At 42.1% G+C, this 27,438-nt stretch overlaps 1 protein-coding gene across 2 annotated transcripts in view; it reads left to right on the top strand.

Moving 5' to 3' along the window:
* The window catches only part of LOC107572516 (solute carrier family 12 member 2-like), a 29,620-nt gene extending 3,419 nt beyond the window's left edge, over window positions 1-26,201 (top strand). The window contains exons 2-15 of one of the 2 annotated variants that reach the window (XM_016258933.1): window positions 16,323-16,442; window positions 17,509-17,584; window positions 17,844-17,939; window positions 20,381-20,520; window positions 20,617-20,727; window positions 20,821-20,929; window positions 21,437-21,561; window positions 21,653-21,737; window positions 21,824-21,987; window positions 23,899-24,006; window positions 24,125-24,248; window positions 24,367-24,468; window positions 25,810-25,965; window positions 26,051-26,201. In XM_016258933.1, the coding sequence (XP_016114419.1) occupies window positions 16,323-16,442; window positions 17,509-17,584; window positions 17,844-17,939; window positions 20,381-20,520; window positions 20,617-20,727; window positions 20,821-20,929; window positions 21,437-21,561; window positions 21,653-21,737; window positions 21,824-21,987; window positions 23,899-24,006; window positions 24,125-24,248; window positions 24,367-24,468; window positions 25,810-25,965; window positions 26,051-26,154 (1,620 nt within the window). In that variant the 3' untranslated portion in view covers window positions 26,155-26,201. The other variant, XM_016258934.1, reaches the window with a different exon arrangement.
* The last annotated feature ends 1,237 nt before the right edge of the window (window positions 26,202-27,438 follow it).

The following is a 27,438-nucleotide window of genomic DNA, read 5'->3' as shown; positions in this document are numbered from 1 at the left end:
TTTTTGTGACAAATGAGGACATAAATGTGTATAATGACAAAGGTATGACAGGTATTACAAGGAGAAGGTGACTTTTCAGGACATTACCCCATGTCCCCACTTTTCAAACCGCTTATAAATCACACAGAATGGAGTGTATTGAAAATCTGAAATAGCACAAAGTCTCCTGTGAGGGGTAGGTTTAGGGGTAGGGTTGGTGTAGGACAATAGAATATACGGTCTGTACAGTATAAAAACCATTACGCCTATGGAGAGTCCCCGCTTTTCACAAAAAAAAACGTGTGTGTGTGTGTGTGTGTGTGTGTGTGTGTGTGTGCGTGAGTGAGCATGTCTTGCTCTGTTTCTCTCATGCGATGAAAAGGCCTGTTGAGACACAGAACCTACCTGCTGTGTTCATGACGTGATCTGTGTGCTCTAACAGTGTAAGAAGCGGTTCAGTTGTGGGGAACAGCAGGTCTGGAGAGCGTCCTGAAGCTGCTTGCTGTGAAGGCCTGGCGCTGCTCTAGTGAGTCTGGGAGCAGTTTCAGCCGGAGGCACGACCATTCAGCTCGCTGACGACACTAGCTATTATGACTTGGCAGTTTATCTAGTTAAGTGCATTTGTAAGATGCTTTGATGCCAAGTTTTAGAAAAGCCTCTTTGAGACGAGTTATGACGCACAAGCGTTTTACAGTTGTTTCCGCTCATTTGAGCCAAACAGCTCCAGAGTGAAGCACTCGGTGGCTTTCTGAAGAACAGATGCCGCAGATAACCGCTGACGGCCTGACCATCGGCTGCATGAACTGCGCAGTGTGTAGCAGCAGCGGAGCATGAATAAAACATGTCTTGTGCTGCGTTTTTGACGGCACTTGTTTTCCTTTGCGGCAGTAATTGTAATCATGAGACGGAGTAAAGTGAGTGAAGCACAGCTGAGGGACAGAACTGTGATTTGCTTTGTGCTGTCTGTGAACTCTGCCATCGCTAGTACTTCCTCTAATGCTAAATATGATGTGAATGAAGTGTATGTAAATCTAATGTAAATGCTGTGCTGGTGTTTCACTGTGGGTTTATTTGCTCTCGGTCACTGTATCTGAATCTGAGTGACTGCAGCACAGTGAGCGGCATTCGTTTGCAGAAGTGTGCTGTCTGACTGGAGCCGTTATAACATGCTCTCACAGCTTCTTTGGTTTTTTGTTGAACCTATTTTGGGAGGAGCAGAGTTTATGTATAAGGTTTATACAGGCATTTACACTTAGCCGAAGGCGTCTTAAACCGCCTCCTGAAGTGCTTTGAGTGATTGAATGGTGTGTCAGAATGCATTTACACCTACTGTTTTTGTGAGCAGATAGGTCAGAGAAGCGTGTAAAAGTGTAAACGGGCTCTTGTGATTAGGGTTTTCTTTCACCTGCAGGAAGACGAATGTGTTGTCGTTCGTGGAGGCTCGGTAAGCAGATGTGTGATGTCCGTCTGCTGCTTTCTCTGTGTTTGTGTGTGTTGTGTAGCTGCTGTCAGTAAGTCAACACGGCTGCTATAAATACATCTGTTCAGCTGTTTGTATTGTTGGGGACGGAGTTAAGCTGTGGGGGATTTTACAAAGCTATTTTCTTCTGTTTGTCCTTTTTAATGGATGTCAATTAATCTGATCCCGTCCAGATAATCTTCATGAAGTGGCTGATGTGATTCCCTTTTTTTTGCTTTCTATCAAACCTGTGAGATGCATGCGTTTTGATTCAAGCGGTCTGTTTTGAGACGTTACGTAAAGCGAACACTAGTGAAGTTGAAGATCGAAGAGTTTTCCTATTGAAGTTATGCACAGGAGGGTACTGTACAGCAAATCCATGGCTGGATGGAAAGTGTTTTATTGGCTGCTGGCAGTGAGTTTGAGCAGATATTGATGTGTGAGCCAGTGAGTCTTTATGGCTGTGACATCGGCGTGGGGTTTTCCAGTCGCTGCTTTAACAGTTATTTAACAGTATTTCATTAGAGCGACACGTTATGTCACATTTAGTAGATCATTCATTAATTTTGTCTCTCGCTGAAAGTTTGGCGCCGCACGTTTTTGTAGTGTGACTGACGCTCGATGCGGACGCATGAGACTGACCAGCGAGAGCGAAGTCCTGTCAGGAACGATTTATTTCCAGCGGTGTGACCGAGCAGAAACACATGCTGAAATACTGATGCTGTGAGAGACTGACTGATAGTGACCAGCATCATCCTCTCTCTGTCACGCGCAGATGCTGCGCTTGCCGTCGTCACATCAAGCCTCAGACAGCAGCCGTGAAGAGAAGCATGACTGCTTGCTGAGGATGGTCGTCGGGAGTTTTGGCTAGCTTGCACATTTATTTACCTGTAATGTCTTCACTGTTTTCTGCTGATGTAAAGTGTAGTAACATTAAGTAATTTAGGGAAATTGCAAATGTGTGGCCGCCTGCTGCTTTTGTCACGAGAAGGTAAAAGGCGTGAGAAATGCGGTGGAAGCGGTTAAAGCGACACGGAGGTGGAAGTGGCCACATGTAGAAAGACTGAACAGACCGAGATGAGGTGCTGTGGTGTTTCTCCTGACTGTGAGCCATCATCAGAACATCTCTAACACCTCTACTGCAGCATTGCTTTTAGAAGTTAAATGCATCAATCTGGTGCGCTTAGAGTTCAGAAGGAAGAGCTCCAAACCTTTTTCAGTGTGCAGATTCAGTCTCTGCTTTGACCTGTACCTGGTCTTTAAAGTGGACTCCGACATCTTTTTAGTTTTGATATTGTGTCATACCGATTTCAGACTACACAATATTTTTGTCGGTCACGATAGTCACTGTGTCAGATTACATGATTTTGACTCCTAAAATCTTGTCATGGCGTGGACAAGAAACATGTCAGACTACACGGTGCTTCCCGACCATTCATCGCGTGATGTCATCGAGAAGGCGGAACTAGCGACTGACTTCCGAAAACAAGAGTGTAAACATTGCTGAAGCGCTTCCGCTATAGTTCGCCAGCATTTTTCTTTCTTTGTTCTCTCGTGGGTAGATACAGGCAGGAGCCACAGCTCCACGAACCTTTCCTCCGTCTCATAACTCCACCTGGCGGCACCATCATCTCTCTTTCGTTTCGCCATGTTTGAAACCTGTGTATGAAAGAGCTTCTGTGCTGCTATTGGTCAACGTCACCAATGTGACAGAACTCATCGCGGACGACGGAAAAAAAAAAGAAACCTGCTAGTCTTTCTGTCGTGATGTCATGAAGCATCGCAGACGCGGAACCGGTTGTCGTCCACTATGACACACTACACGAGCTGAAGCGATGGAATCTTGCGTCCCGACGCCCATTGTCGTTTGCGAATCCCCACAACACCCTACGTCAAGCAAATCATGGCAAAATCAGGCTAAAATCATGTAGTCTGAACTGGGCATCAGTCTGCCTTTTATTCAAGTCACCTTTATTTATATAGAGCTTTTAACAATACAGATTGTGTCAAAGCAACTGTACAACATTGATTAGGAAAATAGAGTGTCAATAATGCAAAGTGATAATAGTAAACACTCAATCTTCAGTTAAAGGCAGTTCATCATTCAATTCAGTGATGTCATCATCCAGCTCAGTTCAGTTTAAATAGTATCTGTGCAATCATTTGCAATCAAGTCAACGATATCGCTGGAAATGAAGCGTCCCCAACTAAGCAAGCCAGAGGCGACAGCGGCAAGGAACCAAAACTCCATCGGTGACCGAATGGAGAAAAAACCTTGGGAGAAACCAGGCTCAGTCAGGGGCCAGTTCTCCTCTGGTCAGACAAAACCAGCAGTTCAGTTCCAGGCTGCAGCAAAGCCACATTGTGCAGAGGACTCATCTGGTTCCTGTGGTCTTGTCCCGGTGGCCGTCTGAGACAAGGTCTTCACTGAGGATCTGTATCTGGGGCTCATCTAATTGTGCTGATCTCCGCTGATATTCAGTCTACCTTACATTTACACTCGAGTTTTAGGATGCCAGACAGCTGGAAGAAAATAATCACAATAATAAATAAAAATTGTTATTGTTAATCCAAAGGCCGTGATATATTGGCATAAAACAACTCAACCATAAAATAAATGTTTATACAAGTTAATATTTCATAAGTGTATTATTTGACTTTATACTACAGTAGTGTAAAATGAGAATACTTTTGTCTAAACCACCGGCTCATGCACGCTGATATGTGCAGCACAACAGACCGTATACTATACACTGCCCTTCACACTTGAGAAGGTCACTAAGCCAGATCGCGCTTCAGTTTCAGTTCATTTGACAGATGCTTTGCCAAAGCTGGGTGGAAAACATAATGTTAGGGATTTATGTTATGAGAACTGTAAAAATCACAGAGAAAAAGGAGCAAGTCCTGACTCATTTGCATCTTTAGACACAGGTCTGTCTCCCTGTGGCCTCGGGACCGAAGACTCAGTGTTGCCAGATCTTGCTGGGAAAAATGGCAAACAAATACAAGACCACAATAAACCGAAATCCAAAGTCCGAATGCTGTATTTTGGAAAAAATATTGTGACCCACAACTGCCCACTTTACTCACTCCATGAAGTGGCTCACTTTATGAGCCATGTCCAAACAACAGACCTAAAGATAATAAGAGGACATGGCAACACTGGAAGACCATGTCAGTGGTGGTTTAGTTAAAATTGCCAAACATAAGTCTTTGCTTTGCAAATGACTTTAGTCAAATGGTGGTTCTCAAACAGGTTAATTAACTCTTGGAATTGTTTGTTTCTTGTTCATAGCCACAAGACAGCACAGCATTGCAAATGGTTACCACTATGTCAGGCATGGCAATTTCATGGCAATCATTTGACTGTCCATTTGGTGTTTTCATCAAGATGGCAAGATGTTGAGTTACTTCCAGGTCCTTGAGGAATGCCAGCGTGATTTATTTAGTGATTGTGATGTGATCTCCGCACAGGTGATGTAATGATTGTCCTGGTGTCAGTAGAGGGTAAAAGCATGCTGGGACGGGCCTAAAACAACAGGTGAAGGAGCACTGGTCCCCCGGCGCCTCCGGCCCCGTCTCCATAGTGATGCTCCTCCCATGAGTGCAATGCAGGCAGCATCCCAGTGGTCACGCATTACCTTTATCACACCTGAGTTCAGTGTTTCAGTGAGTTTGTCATCAAAATGAGCTTCATATGAGATCACTAGTGATGAACCAAAAATGAGACCGTTCATTAAGCAGCACAGAGCACAAGTGAACCGAATGTTGAAAGAAACAGTACAGCTTCTTGAAGTCTCTCATGTAATCACTCAGTCAGCGTTTTAAACCGCTTGTGAACAATGTCATGCAACTTAGCATTTACCACAGGACATTCAGTGTTGGTTAGAAAAAATTATTCTAGAGAGGAGCATTCCAATTAACATGCATTAAATTACATATTAAACTTTTACTTAACTTGTCTTTTAATTAATGTATGTTTGAATAACTGTCATAATTTTTTACAGCCACCATTTGAATATTTGTTTTAATGATGAATTATAGTAGAAACATAATATTATTTACATTTTACAAAACGCACACAATCTTCTTTAGCTTGTTCCCTAATCTAGCAAACCCAACATAAACCTATAAGAAATCTGTAAGAAACCAATTTTGATGCTTGACTAAAATGGTGGCCATCGCTCTCTGAGTGCTGCTGTTAGGGCTGGGCAATATTGCCAAAATGATCACGATAATTTTTTTCATATCAGTCAATATCGATAATTATCACATTTTCAATTGATCAAACTTTATTTCTTTCAAGTTTAAAGGCAGATTTTTGCTCCTATTTGAAATTTGGAGAAACCAGACCGTTAATGGGTCACATGATGCGATTTCAAGTTGTTCTTTCTCTTTGGAGTGTTACAAGCTGTTCATGAATAGATAAGATCCCTGAAGTTGCAAACACTAAAGTCTCAAACCCAAAGAGATATTCTTTATCAAAGTTGAGACTCGTCCATGCCCTCCTAAAACGTCTCGTTTAAACACGCTCCACATGTCTGCGTCACTGTGTGAGAAGATTTGCATAACACCGCCCAAATGTGCACGCAACGAAAGAAGGCGTAACTTTGTTGTTGCCGCCGCTATGTCGTAGAGACGCTGTGTGTTTCGTTGTGAAAGTGAAACTACTTTGTGTGGTCTTCCAAAAGAGGACCCGACTAGAAATCAGTGGTTAAGTTGTATTTACAACACTGTTCCAGAACACTTGAACCCAAATATTCAGATGTGTGCAGCACATTTTATGGAGGACTGTCTCCTGATCCTGGGAGAGTAGACTACAATGCCGGCTGTTCTGACTCATAGACTGTAAGTATGTTTTCATATTTAAAGAATTTGCCACTGACGATTCAAACACGAGTTTTGGGCAGTGTAGAGTAGCACTTGTTGTTTGTCATTTCTCCGATCACAAATGCAGACATGGTTTTATGTTTACACGGTGCGATGCAACATGTATGTGTTTCATTGTGAAAGTGAAACTACTTTGTTTGGTCTTCCAAAAGAGGACACGACTAGAAATCAGTGGTTAAGTTGTATTTACAACACTGTTCCAGAACACTTCAACCCAAATATTCAGATGTGTGCAGCACATTTTATGGAGGACTGTTTCCTGATCCTGGTAGAGTAGACTACAATGCCGGCTGTTCTGACTCATAGACTGTAAGTATGTTTTCATATTTAAAGAATTTGCCACTGACGATTCAAACACGAGTTTTGGGCAGTGTAGAGTAGCACTTGTTGTTTGTCATTTCTCCGATCACAAATGCAGACATGGTTTTATGTTTACACGGTGCGATGCAACATGTAAAAAGACAGTATAAGTCATTATAATCTGTAATTATGTCCCCACTGGATGCAACAAATGCCTGGTTTATAATGGGTTTTAATGTTTTTGTCTCGTCGCTCCGGGACACGGCATCACAGTAATGGTGGGGGGCGTAACATTTCCATCACACGCTTGAGGTATTCGGCCAATCACAACACACTGGATAGCTGGCCAATCACAGCACACCTCGCTTTTCAGACCGATGAGCTTTGTAAAAATCGATGCGTTCCAGAAAGGCGGGGCATAGAGGAGAAACAATAATGTACAGTATGTGGAAAATAATGTGCTTTTTGAACCTTAAACTGTATAAACATTTCATTACACAAAATACACAACATAATGTTCTTTTTAGCAACATCATATGACCCCTTTAAAGTACTCTTTATGGTCAACATGACAAACAATTTACGTTTTTTGGAGCTGTCGCTCTCGGAGCGCTGCAGTATAGTGGCCGTCGCTCTCGGAGCGCTGCGCTGCAGTATGGTGGCCGTCGCTGGTGGCCGTCGCTCTCGGAGCGCTGCAGTATGGTGGCTGTCATGTGTGCTGACACTGGCTGTCTTATGCCTTTCACTGTGTTGCTGCAGGCGACATCATCAGTGAGGTCACATGTCTGTCAGATCAGTGTCTTCCTCTGATGGTTACAAACACTGCAGTATCCCATCATTCCTCCCCTGTGCGCTCTCATGTGTCTCTGCAGCAGCATCATGTGGCCTTTTTATTTATTTATTTATTTATTTATTCTCAAATTATGCTTGCGTATAAAAATGTTCATGTGCAAAGCAGAGTCATATACAGTACACCTCCTCTAATCAAGTGTGTACTCGTAAAGAAACAGGAATTTACAAAGTCAGCAAACTTGGAATACTCTGTAATATACAGTAAGTCTCCCATAGCTTTAGTTATTACTGTTCTTACCTTTCTTAGCACTTTCAGCATCGAGTGCACAAGTTCATGACAAACTATCATATCTGTCCTGTTGAGTTCCTGGAGAATGTTTACTGCCACTGAACTTCACTTCTCACTGTACTGTTCATGCTGTTAGAAGCAAAATGATTGACTTGGTGTCATGAAGTCTTCCCAGGAGTCTGTGTTTTGTTAATGTGGGCCTTGGGAAAGGCTGCGTGTGATTTAGCTCCAGTGTGTGCATAAACGAGCGTGTTGCGTCTCCCTGGGTGAGATGATGAAATGCCACTCTTCTCACAACTTTTGCTGGCTCTTTTGACACTTGCTTGGAATTTTCCTGCTCTATTCTTAGCAAAAGTCACTCCTCATGACAAGAAAGCGTGTTTGTTCATGCTTGCAACAATCATTGGTCAGTCCTCTTGTATCCTTGTCCTGCTGTGTGCAATGAAGTATGTCACCTCACAGTTCTCTCAATTGGCTCCATTGTCAGCATTAACTGAACGATTGTGTGGGCTTTTAACACACTTTCTCATTATACAAATGGAATATTATACAAACTATACAAATTAAATAAATGTAAATGGTTAATATTATATTAAGTTGTAATATAACCTTGTTTTTCAGTTATTTAACAGTGGCATTGAAGGAAGAAATGCTACAGAAATGTAGTAATCGTATGTAAATAAACACTGGGAAGTCTTCACTGTATTCATTTAATTATTATTTTTAATAAAGTTTTTCGGTCAAGAGTGGCCAGTGTTTTTCTTTATTGTTGTTTGATTGGCATTAATGACACAGGCGGCATTATTTTCAGGTTGCCGTCACTTTAAGACTGAATGCACAGAATTTGACATACTGGCTGCTCAGATTAATTGTATTTACATGTATATTACAGAGGCTGTTTTGCTTAAGCACAGTAAGTTGTAAAAGAGAACTGAATCCATAAACCATACTCTTATTGTCTGACTGTGTGTGTGTGTCAGACAGCATGCAAGTACTGAGTTAAGGCCTTACTGTGTTTTTAATAACCCTTTTCAATATCAAGGATGTCTCGCTCTTTATTTTCTGCTCTTAATTTATGTTTATTCACTCTCATACTAACTTTCATCCTAATTTGAAGCCCTCGTTTGCCAATAAACAGTTATTTTGCGGGGATATTTTGTATGGAATATTGTCTGCTGACATTAAAAGTTCACTGTATATCGTAGTAATAAATATAATTTATTACAGCATTGATATTTTGTTTTCTTTTTAATTTATACACATTAAATATTACATATGTATGTAATAAAATGTGTATTTCCATGACCGGTTTAGGTCTTACATTTCATATAAGGTGGTATTAAAAAGTCATAAATTTAACTTGTTCATATCTGCAGAAACCCTGTTCAAAGATAAACTTTAAATCAGACATGCTATCAGCTGTTGAGTCTTTACAAAGGTCTGAACCAGTGAGGCCTGCAGCACTTTGAGACTTTAATTGTACAAACTAATTGGTGTCTTTACTGAATTAGCTGTGTTAGTAGTTTATTATTTTCATATGGAGCTCTGAATCATATCTTTACTGTCACAAGTACTGGCTGATGTGTGCTTTTAGAGTGTGTTTTCCCCTCTTCTTTTAAAAACCAGTTCTTGTCATTTTTAAAGCTGTTCCCCAGCCTTCCTGAAAATGCCACGTCAGGCTTTTAAGAGATCTCTTACTGAAACGTAATGCTTCATTTTTTTCCCTCATCTCTTATGAATGAATTGTGGGAGATGAGCCCTGGCTCTTAATGTGGTGTGCTGAATGAGCTGTAATGGGTGCTGTGGGTTTGCTGGGGGCTTTTCAATGGTTTTCAGTTACAGTTGTGATCAGGCTTGAATTCCTGAAAATGCCACGTCAGGCTTTTAAGAGATCTCTTACTGAAATGTAATGCTTCATTTTTTTCCCTCATCTCTTATGAATGAATTGTGGGAGATGAGCCCTGGCTCTTAATGTGGTGTGCTGAATGAGCTGTAATGGGTGCTGTGGGTTTGCTGGGGGCTTTTCAATGGTTTTCAGTTACAGTTGTGATCAGGCTTGAGTAGATCCAGCAACAATGAGCCGCTTTGTTGAATGAGATGAGCTCACCTCTCCTCTCCTCTCCATTCACATCTACACATGCAGCCAGCAGGAGGACTCTACCCATCATTCCCTGGGTCCCGTCTGGAGGGATTAGTTCGTGCAAAACTGAGTTTTCTGAAAGCTTGATTCCTCTCTTTAAATCTGAGCTTCATTCATTGGAAGTCCTCATGCTTATGTTGATGCATATCAGGATTCGATTTTTGTGCAAGTGTTCCCGTGTCTGTAATCCATGCACATGAATGTGTCTCCGATCAGTGTCTGTTGTGCTGATGAGGTTTAGTTTGTCAATCTGTTAGAAGAGGCTGTTTCTGTCTGTTACACTGTGCTGGTTATGGGTTCATCATTTTCTGTGTGGCTTATCAGCATCAGCTGCAAATGTGGTTTGTACATATAACTATCTCTCTCTTTTGCTGTTGAAGTTAGATCAGACACCCGACTGAAACCAATTAAAACCTTATTTGGATTCAGACTTCAATCTGACTGAACTCTTTCAAACCGACAAATAATGAAAGCGTGCATTGTAGAAAGTACAGTAAAATCACTAGGATTATTCACAGTATGTGAAACTCAACACCAAATTAAATGAATTACCACAAACCACTTCAGATGTGTGTGAGCTGTATTGTCCTCCTCCGTGAAAGCGTCAGCTGCTATGAATACGAGCGCTGCTGTGCGTGAAGAACCAGTTGCATAATCGTAGCTGCTGTTGAGACTATCTTAAGAACTAGTCTGCACTAATTAGAATCTGAAAAGACAGATCTCCCCCTTGACTAAGACTAAGCTAGTTGGTCAGTCTTTATGTAACCGACATGAAAATGTTACGACCAGTCTTAAAGAGAAAAGAGAGGACTAACTTGTAAGGCTAGAGTGAGCTGTGAACGCAGTGATATCTCACAATCCTCCGACTGCCGCTTTCATTTAAACAGGCTTGTTTCTTTCCCACAGAAAGTATGTGGTAGTAGCTTGATAGATAAACATGCACAGGAAGTCTGCACACATGTGGCGCTGCTTCTGTTCACGTGATCTTACGCTGTGTTCACAGACACGCTAATAATCCTGCGTCTCCTGGGGGCGACCCAAGTGCTCACTTCCCGTTTAGAGTGACATTCCCATGTCAGGACCAAACTAGATCTTGAAACCGTAATGAAATGGCCAACAAAGCGGCCCATTCACCTCATACTAACTGAGACTGTGGTGGAATAGTTTTCCATGATGCATTTGGAGCCGCATGGGTAAAATATGCCTTCTGTTTACCCATGCTAATGATGTCAGATGGGTCCATCAGCATCCCTCCCTTCCTGATATCTCAGGAGCTCAGTATCCCTTCATTTCCATGCCGTGAGTCTGTGGAAGCGTCCCGTCAGCACTGTTGGACTCTCTCGGAGCACTCAAAACTGACTAATAAATAGCATGTCATAAAAGCTGTCGCATTGTCTGACGTTATGTATGTTGTATTTAGACTGAAGTTTTTATGTGGATGACTTCATGTTTGTTTTTCTTTGTTCAAGCTACCACGCTGCATAGTCAGATGGCACAAGGACTGGTGCTGGTCATGTGCTGTTAAATTTGTTACAATATTGCTTTGCATTTCCAGTTTTCATATTCTCAAAACAAGACTTTTCGTCTTTGAGCTGCTTCATGGAAGAAGCCTCTTTCACAGTCTTCATCTCCGGAGATCACAAGTGAGGAGGGGGTTTGATCTGGTTCAGACAGGGAATAAAGCCGCTAAATGGTTTTAGTGGGAAGCGACTTCATTTGGAAGGTCAGAGTCTTGAGAAATGTGGACTTGTGAATCTTTCATCAGCAGAAAGAGAGGAATCGGATTGAGACGTTGATGCACTGTCCTTCTCCAGCGTAGCTGTGTGTGTGCTGAAGGATCGGCGTCTGTGGCAGAGCACTGGCTCTCTGGACTAGGGTTGGGTACCGAAATGTACCTATGTAACCGGTATGTACTAGAACCGAATCCGAACGCAGATTTCGGTGCCTCATTTCAGTGCCATGCCCGAGCGATCGATTGAAATATGTGTCCTCTGGTTCTCCGAAACGAACGTAAGAAGCATCATCACCGGCACCGCACGAGAAAAACAATTCCCCGACTGAGAAAACTCAAGCGGGAAAGCTCTAATAATACAGATCCAACACATCTTTGTAGTAACGCGAGTGTCCATGTTGTTTTCACATTCCGATTTAAAAGCAGAGCTCGGGAACTGAGAGCATCGAGGAGCGCGTGAAGGCAGTAATTACACTTGCTCTGATGGCTTCCGTTAACTAAGCTAAACATGCTTAAACTAAAACGCCTAAAGCTAAACCTCCCTTGTGTTCACATTTCTAAACCTGTTGTCCAACAAAAGAGAACATTATAACCTTTTTACTCCACAACACCAGTCAAATACTTCCTTCTGTGATCTGATGAGGCTTCTCGTCACAGAACGAGGCAGAAAATATGTTCCATAGGCTTCTTTAAAAATACATCGATTAGCAATGGATTATAAATATACTTATGAAAATACCAGAGATGGCTTGAATAACACAGATAAACTATATTGTGGCAGTCGAGTGTTTATTGTCTTTGTTTTATCATTCAAAACGTTTCTATGTTCGGTTTACTCAGTCACAGCTATAATAGCATGTCTTTGTGCATATGAGGGATTTCCTGGAGGGTCACGAGTTCTCTACTTCAGTGACTGGATGTGTGGATTCTCTGTGCGAGGGCGTCCTCTGGCGTGCAGTGTGAATGAAACGGACATCATGTGTTTATAGTGCTAATGGAAAGTCCATCCTTTTTTTTTTTTCATCCATTTTTATTTATTTATTTAGTTTGAATAAGTACCGGTTTAGGCACCGGAACCGTTTTAAAAGCTCGTCACAGAACGAGGCAGAAAATATGTTCCATAGGCTTCTTTAAAAATACATCGATTAGCAATGGATTATAAATATACTTATGAAAATACCAGAGATGGCTTGAATAACACAGATAAACTATATTGTGGCAGTCGAGTGTTTATTGTCTTTGTTTTATCATTCAAAACGTTTCTATGTTCGGTTTACTCAGTCACAGCTATAATAGCATGTCTTTGTGCATATGAGGGATTTCCTGGAGGGTCACGAGTTCTCTACTTCAGTGACTGGATGTGTGGATTCTCTGTGCGAGGGCGCCCTCTGGCGTGCAGTGTGAATGAAACGGACATCATGTGTTTATAGTGCTAATGGAAAGTCCATCCTTTTTTTTTTTTCATCCATTTTTATTTATTTATTTAGTTTGAATAAGTACCGGTTTAGGCACCGGAACCATTTTAAAAGTATCGATACCCAACCCTACTCGGAAGGCTGCAGTCTGCTGGAGGAAACTAGCCTACTCTTTACTTTGCCAATTCATGTTTTGTTGTAAATGCTTTATCAGTGCATGCTTTATATTACAAAAACAAAAAACACAGTTGATAAAATTATATTTCATCAAATTTCTCTTTCTTAAACTCGTGTTCCTTAAATTCTGAAGCGCTCATAGGAGCGTGTGTGATGTCTGGTCTTTCACGTGCCCCTCACCGAGCCTCGCGGATTCATGACGAGCTGTTGAAAAGCTCAAACAAAGCCGTGTTTTCATCCATGTCCGTGCCGCTGCTACAGGTCCCTCACTAATGCACACTTTCTGTTCAGTCTGACTGAATCCGCTAATGTGTGTTGTGGATTCAGATCCTGCTTCAGCAGGAACCCATACAAAGAGCAAATGACTTGGAAAAATAGGTAGCTGCCAATTAACTTTCCTAACTTGGGTTGACATGTCTATGAGAGAGCATGGAGAGAGATGCGAGAGACGTGTGAAGCAGTGCTGGTCTGTTGTCATCGTGGTCATTATACAGTACTGTATGATCACTCAATGCAGTGAGGAGCAGAAATGAACCAGAAATTTCCTAACTTGGGTTGACATGTCTATGAGAGAGCATGGAGAGAGATGCGAGAGACGTGTGAAGCAGCGCTGGTCTGTTGTCATCGTGGTCATTATACAGTACTGTATGATCACTCAATGCAGTGAGGAGCAGAAATGAACCAGAAAACACTGAGTGTGTGTGTGTGTGTGTGTGCAGCTCTTTGTTTGACGCATGGTGTTGCAAATGACTTGGAAAAATAGGTAGCTGCCAATTAACTTTCCTAACTTGGGTTGACATGTCTATGAGAGAGCATGGAGAGAGATGCGAGAGACGTGTGAAGCAGTGCTGGTCTCGTGGTCACGTGGTCATTATACAGTACTGTATGATCACTCAATGCAGTGAGGAGCAGAAATGAACCAGAAAACACTGAGTGTGTGTGTGTGTGTGTGCAGCTCTTTGTTTGACGCACGGTGTTTGGTCGTTTGCACCTCTCAGAAGGCACTTCTCATTGCAGTTTAAAGTCTGGCTTGTTTCATTATTCCAAGTGCAAAAGTTAGCACTTTTTTCTTTTTTCTTTTTTTTATATCACCCACTTCATCTGCTGGTATATTGTTTGCCACTCTTCCTTCCCATATTCACTGCTGGGAATCAAAACAGGAGACATGGAATTAGGGAAGTTATAAAGAACAAAATGAATAAATGTTTTAATTAGGCCTAATTGCTGTTAAATTGAACAAGTTTCATTATTAATTAGACATGCTTTTGGATTACCAAAATTATTTTTACAGATTAAAACGGATCAAATGAAAAAATGCAATCAAGTCCAATTAAAACAGAGAATAAAATAATGCTTCATACTGAAATGATCTGGACTGAAATTCTTGCTGTTCATCCTGTTGATTCTGCTGTGAATTAGGTCACTTTATTAGTCATAGAATAGTGTTTTTGAATAGGTTTTAATAACCACTAATCACAATGTGTGGTAACGAATCCTTTCGTTATTAGATCCCCACCTTCAGCAGGGTTATTCATTACGGGTTAAAGGTTGTGGCTTTTTTGATGGAGGGGAAAAATATTAGTAAAGTGCTGCCAAGTTATTAGGCGTGTAATAAAGTATGTCCTGCAGCCACCGGCCATCAATACACTCCACTCAATGTCACATATGAATCCCATCAACACTCACTCATTTGGTCAAGGACACAAGCTTCACGTGCCCTTCAGCTGAACGAATATCCTGAAGAAATGTGCTGGTGTGGAGTGAAGAGAGATCCTTCTGTCGGGATCTTTGACAGATTTCTCCTGTACTTTTGTCCTCGGCGTGCAGCTCTGCCATTGAACACCTCTAACAGATGTCAGTACAGCTCCTGCGCTCGCATCGAACCGCTGCTTGCTTTTTCCACAGTCCAAACCAGGGCTTTATGTGCGCTGGACAGGATGTTGTAAACTCCTCACATTGTCATTGTGAAGTCTCTGTGTGGATGTCAGGCCGGTCGTTTATTTCCCAGGAGCTGTAATGGCCGGCTGCCTTCGTCATGGCTTTGTTTCTGTGGAGGAGGGACACTTCCTGCGTTTGACCTTTCACAGACACAAAGACAGCAACTGTGCTGCTGTCTCGAGCTCAGGACTGTTTTCATGTTTGCAGTTCATTTGCATTAGCCACTTGTACATCATTTATGGTGATATTAGGGATATCCCAATCAGGTTTTTGTTGTGCCCACAGTCACTGAATATTGCGTATCTGCCAATACCAAGTTCTGATCAGATACTTGTATGTTTCTAGTGTTTGATGCACAATTCAAGTACATTAAAGCTATTAAAATCAATCCAGTGTTTGTGCAGGCAGTAAAAGTAATATACGTGTGTGTGTGTGTGTGTGTGTGTGTGTATACAAGATACTGTTTTATGTGCACAAACTTTATAAAGACATTGGGTCTACTGATGTAAACGTTTTGTATTTTATATGTACAATAAGCAGAACAATTGCAAGTGTGTGTGTGTGTGTGTGTGTGTGTGTGTGTGTGTGTATACAAGATACTGTTTTAGGTGCACAAACTTTATAAAGACATTGGGTCTACTGATGTAAACGTTTTGTATTTTATATGTACAATAAGCAGAACAATTGCAACATAAAGGTAAAAAGTGGAGATATGGTTAGAAAGCATGAAGCTTGCGCTGTCACAATGCCAGTCTGGCACTCAAATCCGAAGCAAGACGCAACCAGTAGCAATGCATTATGGCAACAACCTCTCGGTGTCTGACGGCAGATAAACGTGAAGGATAAATGAGTGAGTGGTCGTTACAAGAGTGCGCATCAAAGACACTGAACACGGAAGCTCAAATGTGTGATGCGCTAGAACAGCCCTCACTAGTTCTCGTGCGTCACGCTCCCACATTTCTTCTTCTTTTGGTTTAATGGCGGCTAAACACATTTGAGCATCGTCTTTAACTTGTAATGGCGGTTGGCAAATCTACCGGAAGGAGAATATTTGAAATTTTAACTATGACATGAGAACAACTTTTACTTGAAGATAAGTGCTAAAATATTACTATACTTCCAAGCGTTTTCATTTTGGCCGCGAGTGATTCTTCATTGCGTGTTACTCCATACTCAGACGTATTCATGCATGTGTTTATCTGCGATTGCAGGAGCCGTTCGAGGATGGCTTTGCTAACGGCGAGGAGCTGACCCCTGCAGAGGAGGCCGCAGCTAAAGAAGCCTCCGAGTCTAAAGGAGTGGTGAAGTTCGGCTGGATCAAAGGAGTGCTGGTAAGAGGAGTTAACATCAGATCAAACATGCTTCAGCAGAAGTCAGCGCAGCAGTTAATGGCATTTGTCTCAGAATTGTGGCACCCACACAAAATCCAAGATGGGAATGAATATAACGTGGGCGATGAGTGAGATTTTTCTGCTGTGGGTGATAATTGGGTTTTTTGTTAGTTTGCTATATCTGCTGCCTGTAGAGACTCCTATTAGAGGCTGCATGCTAAACTGTCGTGCTCTTGTAATGTTTAATATGCTAATACTCTCAACAAGCCGTGGCTTTGCTCAGTGCAGACCGTCTTCCTCGCTGACACGTGTGAATCCAGTAAAAGCTTTATGGGTCACAGATCAGCTCTGCTTCTCGTCTCTTGGTCAATATTTTGACAGGTCTTCCTTGTCCTTAAAATTGTCCTCATTTTCACCTTCCCAGTCTTAACATTTGACACCAAACAGCTTCTCATAGTGTCGACAAGTGAAAATTCATTTTCATCCAAAGTGTCTTTCAAACCACGGCAGGAACTCAGTCAATCTTTGAAACCGGTTTGTGTTCAAATGTGCTTGAAGGACTGATCCGGGTTCTCCGTCGACAGGCTGTGTGGTGTAATGTCCGTTACCTCAGAAGAAAACTTCTGCTCCTCCTTCAGTACCTCATGTTCATATTGAAGTAGTGTAAAAGAATTGCTTGCTGATGGAGTAAACTCACCCACAGGAATTACAGTAATAACACACAGACAAAAGTGTATCCATCTGGAACTGTTGTCACGCCACAAAAAGATTATTTTGGAATAGTTTGTATCAAATAATAAACTGCTTAGGCAAAACCCGCTGCAGCTCTGGGCAGGTTTGTTTGTCCTGTAGAAGTATTGCTGTTATACTGGTAAAGTCTTTTGTGGTAACGGACGTGACGTCAAGCCACACATGCCATCGATAGCCGTCAGCCCGCAGCTTTCCTTCAAACACAGATGGGTTCCTGTCCAGCGCTCATCGTCCCGGTGAATGAGGTTTGAGAAACGGCTTTGGTCCTTGATGTTTTTGTCAGCATGAGTCTAAACTGCATCCTTCCTCTGTGCAGGTGCGCTGCATGTTAAACATATGGGGCGTGATGCTCTTCATTCGAATGACATGGATCGTGGGCCAGGCTGGAATTGGTAGGTTTGACTTTGGTCGGCCGTGTGAATTAGCACTTCAATTCACAAGCACACTCTTGTGTTTTCCATCGAGCTACAGTCATTTCTCATGCACATGTTGAATGTTGCTGTGAGGCGTTGTGAGCGGTCAGCTGTCATTTAGCAGCCCCAACACTGGAAATGTATGCATACAGTGTGAAGCCAGCCGCAGACAGTGCTGAACCTGATAACCATGTGTCGTGGAAACGTTCACTGTCATTTCACCTTTTTATTTCCACAGCGTATTCCTGCATCATTGTTGTTATGGCCACTGTTGTGACTACCATCACGGGCTGCTCGACCTCTGCGATCGCCACCAATGGCTTTGTACGAGGAGGTAATTAAAAAAAAAAAGTGCATTAGCACCGTGTGCATTATTTCAACTGTGACTTTCACTGGTGCAAAAACCATTCAAAGGGTGCCTGTTGTGAAACTGTTACACACAAATGACACAATGTGGATAAATGCTGATATTCCATAAACATCCAATTGTTTACTGTACACGAGTGACCCCAACAGGGTTGACATTGTAAGCTCATCTACGGGCAGATGTAAAATGCATAACAAAAATGATAGAAACAAGTTGAAGTCTTCCTTCTATGATTTTAATAGCCTTTATTTCCTCAATCAAATGTGGATATTTACTACAAGTTGTAGAGGTTGAAAACACGAGTGCTGAACCTGATAACCATGTGTCGTGGAAACGTTCACTGTCATTTCACCTTTTTATTTCCACAGCGTATTCCTGCATCATTGTTGTTATGGCCACTGTTGTGACTACCATCACGGGCTGCTCGACCTCTGCGATCGCCACCAATGGCTTTGTACGAGGAGGTAATTAAAAAAAAAAAGTGCATTAGCACCGTGTGCATTATTTCAACTGTGACTTTCACTGGTGCAAAAACCATTCAAAGGGTGCCTGTTGTGAAACTGTTACACACAAATGACACAATGTGGATAAATGCTGATATTCCATAAACATCCAATTGTTTACTGTACACGAGTGACCCCAACAGGGTTGACATTGTAAGCTCATCTACGGGCAGATGTAAAATGCATAACAAAAATGATAGAAACAAGTTGAAGTCTTCCTTCTATGATTTTAATAGCCTTTATTTCCTCAATCAAATGTGGATATTTACTACAACAAGTTGTAGAGGTTGAAAACACGGCAGAGGACAGGCTAGAAATGCACCCATGATGAGGAAAGAGGAGAAAATGGACAGATTCCCAAAAGAGATTTTGGTGGCATCAATTATTGTTACTTAGTCATTACTTGCATGTGGTTAACTTTGTTTACATACAGACTCTCGTTTTATGAACCCTATAGGGTAGAGGTATTGTTCCTGAGGTCTTCACATGAGGTTTTCTCATTTTTGGTGGCATAGTCTTTTTGAACTCCTATCTGAGTGCATGAGTGTGACGTAACTGTTCTAGCACTACACTAACGGCGGATGAAGGGGCAGTAAGGTACTCGGCGTAATGCTTCCAGTTCTCACAGCCTGTGGGGAAATTCAATAGTGTTTTAAGATCTCAGTGTTTTTCTCTCAGGCAATTGTGAGGTTCGTTGGCAGTCTGGAAGGCAGAAATGGATAGCTGTCCCTCTCTACAGGCCTTCATCTGAGAGCAGGGTGATGGCACTAGAGAAAGTTTTTGTTTCAGTGTGGAAGCAAATCAATATTTTTCCATTAGCACCTTAGGTGTTAGTTATTAACCCAGTCACGGGAGGGTGTGGGTGTGTGTGTGTAGGATTGGGTTTGTTTGAGATCCTCAATGATATTTAGCTGTCACTGCAGCTCTTTTTAGTTTAGAGAACTGCTTTCTCACACTCATCAGAAAAATTACATTCACTACTTTACATATATTGTTTTTCAGCATTGCATGCAGGATTTTTGATGTGTGTTTGTGCTAATGCTTCCCGTCACTGTAGCACACTGTAGGTGTGTAGCCGTTAATCAGATTAGGCCTAATCTTCTCTGGTATTCCAGTCATTTATTAATACATACACACTTGCATAAATAAGATCTAGCATTAAACACTCCCTCAAGTCGATCTGTACTCAGTCTGTGCACTTTTCTCACCCCTGATTATTAGGAAAATCTTTAGACTAGGCTTGAATATGGGAGGATGTTTCAGCATAGCTGAGAGTACTTCATTGTTATTGGTAACTTGACCCGTTCTGATCTTATCCACAGGGGTACCTCAGGGTTCGGTGCTGGGCCCATTCCTCTTCTCACTGTATCACTGGGATATATCATTGAGACACACAATGGATTGGTCTACCACTGCTATATCCACAACACACACTGCTCTACTTTTTACTCCCGCTTGCCAATAGACAAATTAGCCTGAATGATTCAACCGTTTATTCAGAAAACTCTCAAAATGCAGTTAACATGAAGAACAAACACAAGGGCAGGACCAGAATCAGTTAATGATTTGAGTTCAGTGAAAGACTGTGTAGCATTTGTTTAGAATCTTGCGTCCGCAGAATGAGGCCAAAGTTGCCAAATGATGAACTGCTCTTGGATAAAATACTGAAATAACATAACCGAATGTGTGAGTAAGCAATGCATGTATGGCCACCATTCCGTTTCAAAAGGTCCTAGCAATGAACTTGAATTTGTCCAAGTGTTTGTGTGCACCTGCTCATGAAATCACGATGGTGCGATTTTCAGAATATTTTAAAGGGCCTCTTAATGATGCAACAGGATAACTGATAAATCAGCCTCGAATTGTCTTTTCAGAAAGGTGATCTGTTTAATATCTTTTCTTCAGGTGGGGCGTATTACTTAATATCTCGAAGTTTGGGCCCAGAGTTTGGCGGCTCCATTGGTCTGATTTTTGCCTTTGCCAACGCTGTGGCTGTGGCCATGTACGTCGTGGGCTTTGCAGAAACTGTAGTTGAGCTGCTCATTGTAAGAGGCGCAGTTCTGTTCTCTCATACATTGTTCAGTTTGCTTTAAAATTATTTTGTGTAGGCCGACTAATCACATGGGTTTGTGTCCGTTTAGAATTCCGGTGCGCTCATGCTCGATGAGATTAATGACGTCAGGATCATTGGAACCATTACAGTCATCCTGCTGCTTGGCGTCTCAGTGGCTGGAATGGAGTGGGAGGCCAAGGCAGGAGATTTAGTGTATCTTCAGTTTTCTTTGATCATCAGCCAGTGCTGACCTTATGAATTCACCATTTGTCAAAATGATTTTGTTTCACAGGCTCAAATATTCCTCTTGTTCATTTTGGTCACTGCTATCTTTAACTACTTCATTGGGACCTTCATCCCTGTCGAGTCCAAGGAGAAATTTGGCTTCTTCAGCTATGACGGTAAGAATGAGCTCATCTAGACCAGCACTTATCAACCGGTGGGCATCAGAAAGAAAACAAAGCTGTATGTACATGATAAACTGCTATGAACGTTTTTTTTTTTAATAATGTAAAAGGGTGTGCGTCAAATCAAACTCTACTGTGTTTGATAAACATGGTTTGTGCTGAGCACAGTGTTTTGTGCTGTGAATTACTCACTGGCAAGAATGAAACCTTAAAAAATTAAAAAGGTGGAAACCATGAAGCCAAGGCTTCTGAGATTTGCTGTAGTTTTTCTTGGTATAATATAAATTTTTTTTTACTTTAACAATGTCACTTGATCGCCATTTGAGTCTTTAGGGAAAACCAGTTAAGAACAATAGTTCAGGATAGTCCAAGGCCACTGGGAATGTTTTTGTGTGACCTGAGTTCTGAGTTTGAAATTTGGTAGTTGTTTTCTCTTTATTCATTCCTGTTGTGCTTTCCATTATCTAACTACTGTAATTATCGGACATCTTGTCTTTTTAGCGGGCATCTTGGCAGATAACTTTGGCCCAGACTTTCGAGGGGAGACGTTTTTCTCCGTTTTTTCCATCTTCTTCCCAGCTGCCACAGGCATTTTGGCTGGAGCCAACATCTCAGGAGATCTAGCAGTGAGTGTCGGCAATCCTTTCCTCAATGCATTTAGTTACTCTTCATCACAGTCTCTGCAAAGATTCTCTGTAATGGTTTCTTTTCTCTAAGGATCCTCAAATGGCCATCCCTAAAGGAACGCTGTTGGCTATCCTCATAACGGGCCTCGTGTACGTGGGTGTGGCCATCTCTGCAGGTATACTCTCTCAGAATTGCATATCGTTTTGATTACTCCTGTATTATTGATTGATTTGTATTATGTATTGAATGTTTTGTTGAAAGGTGCTTGCATCGTGCGGGATGCTACAGGAATGGAGAGTAACGTAACTCTCAGTGGCTTAAACTGCACTGATGCGGCCTGTAAGTTCGGCTATGACTTCAGTTCCTGCAGACCTGTTGAAGGAGGGAAGTCTGCCTGCAAGTTCGGCCTTTACAATGATTTCCAGGTACATCATCGACAGCAGACATACAGACAACAGCTTTTTCTACATTATGACTCCGTTCCAAATCCTAGTGAGCGTCCTGAGCATCATTTTAAGGCATAATGCTAAAACGCTTCCACTTGGCACACAGCACAGACTCTGGCCAAATGAAACATTTTATTGGAATGTATTGGTTTTAATTAGGGCTGGGCGATATAGCTAAAAAAAAGAAACTATATAATGTTTCATATCGTTCGGTATCGATAATTATTGACATTTATATAACCTTTTTTAAAACAAAGAGCAATAGACTTTTTTTTTTTATTTAACCACTGTATTTTTAAATTAACCCAATTTATTGAGACAAACAACAAATATTAATATAAATTAACTCATATAAATCAAATATAATTTTGTAAATTGCATAAACAATTATGAACAAAATAGTAACGTGTTTATGCATTGCTTAATACAAAGAGCCAAATCGCCCATCACAGATGGCATTTAAAAACATACGAGATGCAGTGAAAAGGAATAAACCTCCACAAATTCGTGACGTGTTTTCTAAAAGTTTAAACTGTTTTAACTTTGCATGGCTTTCTATACATCTTTTGTGCGAGACGCGAGTCCAGCAGTCATATTTGTCCGTCTAAAAATGTGCTGAATATGCATTCTGTGTGAATGGCTTGGTTTCAGTTTTAATCATTCAAGATCTTCTCCGCATTGAGCTTCTATATTTCTCTAATATTTTGAATGAATAATGCAGCAGCGGCGCGTCTCATGGGCTAGACTAACAAAACATTCCTCACTCCTAACATTCAAATGCAAATGTTTATTTTAAATTCGACTAATATTCATTCTTTATTCTCAATCTCCTCATCACAGGCAGACACAGCACTCATTTCAGCATGTGTTCGTGTGTGCTGTCTGCGTCACTCAGAGCACGTGCCTATATCCTGCACTATATCGAACATTTTTTTTATATCGTTATCGAAGAAGGTGTACCGTCGATTAAATATCGATACCGTTTTATCGCCCAGGCCTAGTTTTAATGCCTAGTTTTTTTTTATGAAGTATGCTCACTCGGGGACTTGTTCAGGGTTCCTGCGAGTCCTTAAAACGTCTTAGATTTAGTTGTATCAAATTTAAAGCCATAAAAAGTCTTAAATTGTACAAGAAAGTCTTAATTATGATTTCAAGAAGTCTTTGGGGCGGGAAATAAAAAAAAAAAAGAAATTGGGGGGCGGAAAGACCAGAATTGCGATATGGCTTAATTTTCAGTGAGCCTGTTGTTTTTGTTCAGACCAATGCAAAAATCGACCCATGTTTTTACCCTGCAAACACGCAGTGCTGTAAATGTGAATTGGTGGATCGATAAAAAGAATGCATTATAAAAATCTAAACGGTAAAATTTATTTGTTATTTAATTAATATAATCATTTATTGATAATTGTTTAAATTAATGTAATGAATACTTTTGTTTAATTAAAACTTTTTGTTTTTGTGAAAACTTGTATCTGAAATGTAAATCATGCTTTTTACAGTTTAATATGTTACTATAGACACTGCCTTACCCCGCTCATATGGTATTCATTTTATTTGTGCAGGTCTTAAAGTCTTAGATTTGAGCTTAAATATCCTGCAGAAACCCTGTTATTTAGTAAGATTTTATCAGAAAAGATTTTTAGAAAAATTAGATTAATTAAAAAAATCCTTGTATAATTTTAATTACTGTGTTTTTGTGTTTGCTTCATTTGTATTTTACAACTTAAAATACAATTACAATTACAAATTAATTTTACAAGTTTTGCCATGAAAATAGCCTTAGATGCTGGCATGGCAATAAAAATAAATAATACTAACAGCATTACAGACGGGATGCATCAGGATTGGCAGAGAAAGGCTGCGGTTGTGTCTGAATGTCTTGTTCTGCAGGTCATGAGTGTGGTGTCAGGCTTCGGGCCCCTCATCACAGCCGGCATCTTCTCCGCGACCCTCTCCTCGGCCCTGGCCTCTCTCGTCAGTGCCCCCAAAGTCTTCCAGGTGGGTATCTCATGCGCTGCTTCATGTCAGAGACCGCTGTGTGTTTTAACATGTGTGGTTTCGCTCCGTGACGTCAGAACAGGTCTTGCTGGTTTGATAGATTCTTCCATTTCCTCAGGCCTTATGCAAAGACAATATCTACCCTGGAATTGCGGTTTTCGGGAAGGGCTACGGCAAAAACAACGAGCCCCTGCGAGGATATTTCCTCACCTTTGGCATTGCCTTGGCCTTCATTCTCATTGGTAGGATCTCGACAAATTTCATTATTTTTAATTGGTAGAAATTGTTGTTGAATAAAACGATGGGATGGGTTGATGAGGTCACCTCGCTCTGACACATGCTTGTTTTTAATTTCTCCAGCGGAGTTGAACATCATCGCCCCGATCATTTCCAATTTCTTCCTGGCATCGTACGCTCTCATCAACTTCTCTGTGTTTCACGCGTCGCTGGCCAACTCCCCCGGTAAGACGTTCCTCCACTTGTGCTGTATTGACTCTGTAGACAAGCTTGGTCACGTCTCCACAGACGAGCGCTCAAATATCATTAGTGTCAGGATGGTGCGTAACACCCCAGCCTCGCACGCACCTGATGACGTCACGCTGAGAGAGTGTGCTGGTAAAGAAGGGGCTTTGAAACTGACCATTTGTTCATTGGAGGTTCAGTGAAATCCGGTGCTTAACCTTCAGAAATGCTGATGCGAACTGCTTTATTAGTAACGCACTTCACACAGCAGATGGCTTCACAGTAGTGAATACAGTGTCAGTGTCAGTTTCAGTTACTGCTTCAGTTTGTCCTGTAAAGCAGCTCGTGTCTGTTCACTTTTGTTCGAGTTCACTTGAAACTCACAGAATGAACTTTGTTTTGGCCTGATTTCGTTTGAAGTGACGTCACACCGGTTCGTTCTGTGACTTCTCTTGACGTATATCGGGGCCTTTACAGTGTTTACCAAACTTTGCAAAGTAACAGTTCCTAGAGTGTAGAGCGTCCATTCCTATGGCTGTGTTAATCAGACCTTTTTTATTCAAATGAAAGAAAGTCTTTTCATGTCTGAATGACATCATGTTATTGACTGCATTTCTTGTTTTTGAAGTTTTACATGTTTCTTTATTCTTTGTGTGAAGAGGTTTGTTTGTCCCTCAATACCAAAGCTCTAGAAGACCAGCAGGTAGATATCTTCACTTCTGACACTTTATTAGGTAGAGTCTCTGCACACGATTGCATGAACGTAAAGGGTACGTGTAGCTCTCACTCTCGGATGTGGCTTGTTTAAAGTGCTTCTGTACCCTTTATGTCATGTTGTGTCTGTAACCGTGACTCCACTAAATCCCATTAGTCTAGTACATGTCCTGTGTTCAAGAAGCCTCCCTAGTGGTGGTAACAGCCCGTTTGTGTGCTAACTGGTGCTAACTTCATTTAATCAATTCTGTGTACATGCTTTTGTGAAACTGACTCATTTCAGCTGTGCAAACTGTTGTTAAGGCTGTGACACCATTAACAGTCTGGTATTAAATGTCTTGAGCAGATTCTGGACGCTCTGATTCTGTGCGGTGGCGTCCCGTTCTTTGTGTCCCACACTGTTGCGTAACGTGGCAGAACGGCACAGTTAGCACTTTCCTACCACAAAGAACCATTGTTGGTTTTATCCCAACTGTTTAGTTGCTCCGTTCCAATACGTGGCTCCCGTTGTGGGGTGTAATTAGGGTATTTTGACCTTCTCCTATGTTGCCAAATGCTCACCCGTAGTACTGCAGCGGATGCCCTGCTGTTTGACTGGAGTCTGAGTGTTTGCTCCGTGTTTGTCAGGATGGAGGCCGAGCTTCAAGTACTACAACATGTGGGTGTCTCTGGCCGGGGCCATCCTGTGTTGTGTGGTCATGTTCATCATCAACTGGTGGGCGGCCCTCCTGACCAACGTCATCGTCCTGTCCCTCTACATCTACGTCAGCTACAAGAAACCAGGTGAACCGGACTGGACCATGAGACACAGCTTCAGCTGTTCTTCAGTGCAGCAGCAGTGCTTCATGGGATTGTTGTGGTCTTACAGATGTGAACTGGGGCTCGTCCACTCAAGCTCTGACGTATCATCAGGCCCTGACACACAGTCTGCAGCTGTGCGGAGTAGCTGACCACATCAAAACCTACAGGTAACACAGCCTCCGTGAGTGAGTGAGTGAGTGAGTGAGTGAGTGAGTGAGTGAGTGAGTGAGTGAGTGAGTGAGTGAGTGAGTGAGTGAGTGAGTGAGTGAGTGAGTGAGTGAGTGAGTGAGTGAGTGAGTGAGTGAGTGAGTGAGTGAGTGAGTGAGTGAGTGAGTGAGTGAGTGAGTGAGTGAGTGAGTGAGTGAGTGAGTGAGTGAGTGAGTGAGTGAGTGAGTGAGTGAGTGAGTGAGTGAGTGAGTGAGTGAGTGAGTGAGTGAGTGAGTGAGTGAGTGAGTGAGTGAGTGAGTGAGTGAGTGAGTGAGTGAGTGAGTGAGTGAGTGAGTGAGTGAGTGAGTGAGTGAGTGAGTGAGTGAGTGAGTGAGTGAGTGAGTGAGTGAGTGAGTGAGTGAGTGAGTGAGTGAGTGAGTGAGTGAGTGAGTGAGTGAGTGAGTGAGTGAGTGAGTGAGTGAGTGAGTGAGTGAGTGAGTGAGTGAGTGAGTGAGTGAGTGAGTGAGTGAGTGAGTGAGTGAGTGAGTGAGTGAGTGAGTGAGTGAGTGAGTGAGTGAGTGAGTGAGTGAGTGAGTGAGTGAGTGAGTGAGTGAGTGAGTGAGTGAGTGAGTGAGTGAGTGAGTGAGTGAGTGAGTGAGTGAGTGAGTGAGTGAGTGAGTGAGTGAGTGAGTGAGTGAGTGAGTGAGTGAGTGAGTGAGTGAGTGAGTGAGTGAGTGAGTGAGTGAGTGAGTGAGTGAGTGAGTGAGTGAGTGAGTGAGTGAGTGAGTGAGTGAGTGAGTGAGTGAGTGAGTGAGTGAGTGAGTGAGTGAGTGAGTGAGTGAGTGAGTGAGTGAGTGAGTGAGTGAGTGAGTGAGTGAGTGAGTGAGTGAGTGAGTGAGTGAGTGAGTGAGTGAGTGAGTGAGTGAGTGAGTGAGTGAGTGAGTGAGTGAGTGAGTGAGTGAGTGAGTGAGTGAGTGAGTGAGTGAGTGAGTGAGTGAGTGAGTGAGTGAGTGAGTGAGTGAGTGAGTGAGTGAGTGAGTGAGTGAGTGAGTGAGTGAGTGAGTGAGTGAGTGAGTGAGTGAGTGAGTGAGTGAGTGAGTGAGTGAGTGAGTGAGTGAGTGAGTGAGTGAGTGAGTGAGTGAGTGAGTGAGTGAGTGAGTGAGTGAGTGAGTGAGTGAGTGAGTGAGTGAGTGAGTGAGTGAGTGAGTGAGTGAGTGAGTGAGTGAGTGAGTGAGTGAGTGAGTGAGTGAGTGAGTGAGTGAGTGAGTGAGTGAGTGAGTGAGTGAGTGAGTGAGTGAGTGAGTGAGT

This window comes from Sinocyclocheilus grahami, unplaced genomic scaffold (assembly GCF_001515645.1).
Source record: "Sinocyclocheilus grahami isolate Dianchi unplaced genomic scaffold, SAMN03320097.WGS_v1.1 scaffold1766.1, whole genome shotgun sequence".
NCBI classification, from domain to species: Eukaryota; Metazoa; Chordata; class Actinopteri; order Cypriniformes; family Cyprinidae; genus Sinocyclocheilus; species Sinocyclocheilus grahami.
The sequence above is the reverse complement of the archived record's forward strand: the minus strand, read 5'-3'. Positions and strand labels throughout refer to the sequence as shown.